Source organism: Nannobrachium achirus (assembly GCF_963921795.1).
Source record: "Nannobrachium achirus genome assembly, chromosome: 16".
Lineage (NCBI taxonomy): Eukaryota > Metazoa > Chordata > Actinopteri > Myctophiformes > Myctophidae > Nannobrachium > Nannobrachium achirus.
Genome location: NC_137823.1, coordinates 41,909,668 through 41,914,674, shown reverse-complemented (window position 1 = coordinate 41,914,674; position 5,007 = coordinate 41,909,668). Strand labels below are relative to the sequence as shown.

The 5,007-nt window shown below is 41.5% G+C and overlaps 3 protein-coding genes across 3 annotated transcripts; all 3 read right to left on the bottom strand.

The window, feature by feature from the left end:
• Nucleotides 1-883: 883 nt before the first annotated feature.
• On the bottom strand, nucleotides 884-2,086 carry LOC308301047 (tripartite motif-containing protein 16-like; the record flags this gene model as incomplete). The annotated part of the gene is made up of 2 exons (XM_080744945.1): nucleotides 884-1,509; nucleotides 2,080-2,086. The coding sequence occupies 2 exons, from the start codon at nucleotides 2,084-2,086 to the stop codon at nucleotides 884-886; spliced, it is 633 nt and encodes a 210-aa protein (XP_080601071.1).
• Nucleotides 2,087-2,132: 46 nt separating this feature from the next.
• LOC308301046 (E3 ubiquitin/ISG15 ligase TRIM25-like) lies at nucleotides 2,133-3,194 on the bottom strand (the record flags this gene model as incomplete). The annotated part of the gene is made up of 1 exon (XM_080744944.1): nucleotides 2,133-3,194. The coding sequence occupies one exon, from the start codon at nucleotides 3,192-3,194 to the stop codon at nucleotides 2,133-2,135; it is 1,062 nt and encodes a 353-aa protein (XP_080601070.1).
• Nucleotides 3,195-4,049: 855 nt separating this feature from the next.
• On the bottom strand, nucleotides 4,050-4,622 carry LOC308301388 (small ribosomal subunit protein uS11m-like; the record flags this gene model as incomplete). The annotated part of the gene is made up of 1 exon (XM_080745362.1): nucleotides 4,050-4,622. One exon carries the CDS (start codon nucleotides 4,620-4,622, stop codon nucleotides 4,050-4,052), a length of 573 nt encoding a protein of 190 aa, XP_080601488.1.
• Nucleotides 4,623-5,007: the final 385 nt, after the last annotated feature.

Below are 5,007 nucleotides of genomic sequence, written 5' to 3'. Positions count from 1 at the left end.
AATAGAGAGATAACTTACAAACTATCAACTGGTAATTCTGCTATAATCAGCCTAAAAGAGGTTGACAATGATCATATAGTGCCACAGTGTGGTGAGAAGACTGAATAACACTACATTATTAAACCAACATTTGTTCTTCTGAATTAACTTCATACCTTAGACTCCAGTCTTAAATTAAAAAGCTTCAGTGAATGTTATTTGACATGACAAGTGTCTTTCTTAAAGGTCAGGACATTTACAACATGGCAAAGCCCAAAACTCCAATTCTTTCATGAATGCAAATCTACTGGTACATCAAATAACAAGAACAGAATGACAAAATGTAACAAAACAGAATGAAAATATTATTCATTGTTTATTACCTAATGTCAATATTATAAATAACTGAAATATAATAGCCACAGTTAAAAGAATAAAAGAACATGATGTCCTTTAAAAACAAATTGCCTTGATCATGACTGTCTGATCTATTCATGTTCTGCTGAAAACTCAGCAGAACGTGCAGTAGGTGATAGAATACTGAATGTGGTCTGAACTTTGTGGAAGAAAGTCATGTGGTGTCGTAGTAGAAAGACAGCACCTCGGAATCAGAATGAAATGTATTGTCACAGATGCAAATCACTGGTTGAAATTATATTTTCGTGCAAAATCCATCATTTCTTTGTTTTACAGGAAAGAAAGAAAAAATGTGTGTGTGTGTGTGTGTGTGGAAGAGGGGCATCCAGAGGGGTGTGTGTGTGTGTGTGTGTGTGTGTGTGTGTGTGTGTGTGTGTGTGTGTGTGTGTGTGTGTGTGTGTGTGTGTGTGTGTGCTTGCGTGTGTGTGCTTGCGTGTGTGTGCATTTGTGCGTGAGTGCGTGCATGCGTGTGTGTGTGTAAATTACACTATTCTGTAGTCCAAAAGTGTAATTCAGCTGAGGCTCCATTAGGTGACTGAAGCCAAAATCCCGGATAGAGGGTCTGGGTGAATGTGGTCTGGACTTTGTGAAGGAGAGTCATGGTGTCAGAGATGCTATAGAAGGACAGAGTGCCTGCAATGTGATCCAGGTACACTCCTACTCTAGATGACACAGTACCTGGGATTTGAGTGTCAATGCCTCTGTGTCTGAAAACACAACCTCCTTTGAGACATTGTAAAGACCAGGAACGGTCAGTTAATCCAAATCCGCATTCACATAGCAGTCTAACATCTTTATAATAGGAGACTGCTATAACTACGAGTCCTCTCCACTCTACCTCCCAGTAACGGCGTCCAGTGAGACTTTCTCCGCTGAGAACCTGAAAGCATTGAACGAATCTCTCTCTGTGAGGAGGATATGATTGTTCTCCATCCATCAGAGTTACTTTTCTGTTCCCTTTAGACAGAGACAGGCGTTGATGTGCCGTGTTTGGATCCAGTGTGAATGGATATGAATACTGAAAGAAGTCATATCGGGACTTGGGCTCTGGGATTATTGTTGACTCTATAACATCCCATCTATTCTGTATCTTGGAGACATTTGGCCCTTCCTCTTTAAAGGGATATAACACTTTCAAAACTTTTTTATCGTCTAATCAGGCTTTTATGAACAGCATGAACAGTTTTTAATTTACTTGATTCAGTATTTAGATATTTGATGTAAATGTTACCAGGCCCTCCACCACGCGCAGGCCCCAGGGCCTCTCCCCACACACACTCATTGTAACTTCAAACTCCATTTTAACCATGATAGATTCATTCAAAACACACATTATTTTTTCTGCTGACTCATACTACCCTCCTGATACGTGAGCAGGCCGTGTTTCTTCCATAACGTTTTTCATGTATTTTTAATAATTCTTTTGGAAAATGGAAAACATTAAATACAATTATATTTTATTGAAAATAAATGAAAAAGGTTTTTGAAAAAACACGGCCTGCTCACGTATTAGGAGGGTATTGTGAGTCACCAGAAAAAATAATGGGTGTTTTTAATGAATCTATCATGGTTAAAATAAAGTTTGAAGTTACAATGTGTGTGTGTGGGGAAAGGGCCTGGAGGTGGAGGGCCTGGTAACATTTACATCAAATATCTAAATATTGAATCAAGTAAATTAAAAACTGTTCATGCTGTTCATAAAAGCCTGATTAGACGATAAAAAAGTTTTGAAAGTGTTATATCCCTTTAAGTATGTCCTCTAGTTTATATCTCAACTTTGACACAGCTGCAGTCAAGTATTCTAAGTAGCTCAGAGCAGGAGAGACAATGCTGCTGACTGGGTGTGTAGATTCACTGATCCTTGGCAGGGAGGTGTAACTGTGTAGAAAATGGATGTGATCCTCTGTGTGTGAGAGCTGCTCCAGCTCAGCATGTCTCCTCCTCAGTTCAGTAATCTCTTGCTCCACACACTTCCTCAGTTCTTCAGCCCGACGCACTCCACTTTTCTGCTGGCCCCTGATATGCTCCCTCACCTCCGATCGTTTCGCCTCAATGGAAGTGATGAGCTCAGTGAAGATGGTGTCACTGTTCTCCACTGCTCTGTCAGAAGAGTGATTGATAGACTCCACCTCCTGCTGAAGCACCCTCACGTCTTTCTCTCTGTCCTGGATTCTCAGCTGGATGTTCTGCTGTCTTTTACTGAGCTCTTTCTGTCTCACCGTCCGTTCTGCTACAGCTGAGATCATATCGTGACCTTTGTGTTCTTCCAAGGAGCAAAGACAACAGATACACTGCTGATCAGTACGACAGAAAATCTTCCTCACCTCGTCGTGACGAGAGCAGATGTTCTCCTGAAGCTTGCCGGAGGCTTTGACCAGCTTGTGTTTCTTAAAGGCAGGAGACTGATAGTGAGGCTGGAGGTGAGTGTCACAGTAAGAGGCCAGACACTGAAGACAAGTCTTCACAGCTTTCAGTTTTCTCCCAGTGCAGACATCACAGACCACATCCCCAGGTCCCGCATGGCAGTGAATTGGAGGAACAGATTGTCCTGACTTCTTCAGTGTCTCCATCACTTCAGCCAACATGATGTTTTTCTTCAGAACAGGCCTTGGGTTAAAAGTCTCCCTGCACTGTGGACAGCTGTAGATGCCCTTCAAGTTCTCCTGATCCCAACATCCTTTAATACAGCCCATACAGTAGTTGTGTCCACAGGGAACAGTCACTGGATCCTTCAGTAGATCCAGACAGATCGAACAGCAGAATTGTTCCTCATCCAGATGCACTCCTTGCTGCGCCATTTTACTGAAGACTGTCTGACAAACATAACAGAACTGAGCTAAGTTCATATTTATATCTTCAGAGATCACATAACATGGGGAGGTTATTCCTGGCTGTGAGTGCGTCAAAAGGAGGCAGTGTGTAGTTCACTGTGATTCATTACTGTATGTAAACAGGGCAAAAGCAGTAAAAATCTGATCTCACTGTAATTTCTGACGTAGTCTATCCTTTTCTGATTGGGATATTTTTGTTTTGTGCATTAATTAATTACATATTTTGATTAATTGATAGCAGAAATAATAAGTAAATGACATCCAGCGTATGTTTTGGATGGAAAATTAAAGATGGGGTGCAAACACAAACAGACCTTGATAGAGCATAACTAAACTAAACTAAACTTAACTAAACTAAACTTAACTAAAATAAAATAAAATAACAACTGTTCAACTAAAACATAACTGGTCAGAGCTTGCACATACAGTAACTGTATCACTGTATTTCAAGAAACATACATCCTAGTGTAAAAATACGTTGCCTCTGATATCTCCTTAGAGCAGTGGCTTTCAAAGTGGGCAGTGAAACATGATATATTTAAAAATAGCTTCTGTACAAGTTCACATCATGTCACGGTGTGACACATTGTGAGAGAGTAGATAGCCTACGAAGTGCATCACAAATCTTGTATGGTGGTCTTTGGCACAAAATATTTAGGGGTCTGTGGACAAATATATAGGCCTATTCATTTGGAGGTCCCTGATATGAAAATGTTTGAGAACCACTAGACCTAGAGGGTATCTGAATAACTGTACTCTTGATCAAATCACCTATTATCATTATTATTATTATTATCATGTTGTGCAGCCATGGTGATAAGGTCATATCCTTCTGGCTTTCCGTGGGCGACATCCGTTGTGGGGTACAGGGGTGTTGTCTGTGATGGACACCACCTCCAGACCTCCCATGGTCAAACCTTTGAGGGCAGCCAACCGCCCTGGTCCAAGGCCTTTCACCACCACACGGACATAGGTGATTCCCTTCCCTGTGGCTTTAGAGGCTGCAGATATCCCAGCGGTCTGTGCAGCAATGGGGGTGGACTTCTTAACGTTCTTGAAGCCCTCTGTCCCACAAGAAGTCCTCACCATTGACACACCTGCACTGTCTGTCACCTGGATATGTGTATTATTGTATGTGGCTTTAACGTGAGCAATCGGCAGCTCCTCAAACGTCTGCCCTGCCCACCTCAGTGGGCTGACCTCACCGGGTATCGGTGGGTAGAGACTGAACTCTTTGGATGATTGTCCAGCATCTGTGATGGACGGGGCTGTCTCCTCCTGGAACCTGACTGCACTGGAACATAGTGCTCTCTGCAGAACAGATCCTCCAGTAATGTCTACATGTCGGCATACGTTTCTGATTGAACTAATTAATATACAGTTTAATTTATACATGGCTATTCTGTACAATATCTATTTTATACAAAATGTGTGATATTGAGACCAAATCACATAATGTTTTCTATCCTGGTCTGTTCTTATTGATCTGTTCTTATTGAAAGTCAGAATTATTTGCCATGTGTGACACCATAAACGAATTTGTACTGTAGGCTACGAGCCCCAGCAAACCAAATTACGTTGTGACATGACATGACATGACATGACATGACATGTCATCACAATGTCATCATGATGTAATTTTGCTTGCTGGGTCAGGTGTAAGGATATTTGCAATATAACCATTGTAATTTTATATCCACAAGTTTCCGCAGGAGTTTACTGGAGACTATCAGGACCAAACTTCCGGGTTTAAAAGCAGACATACAAGCTCACGTCGCGT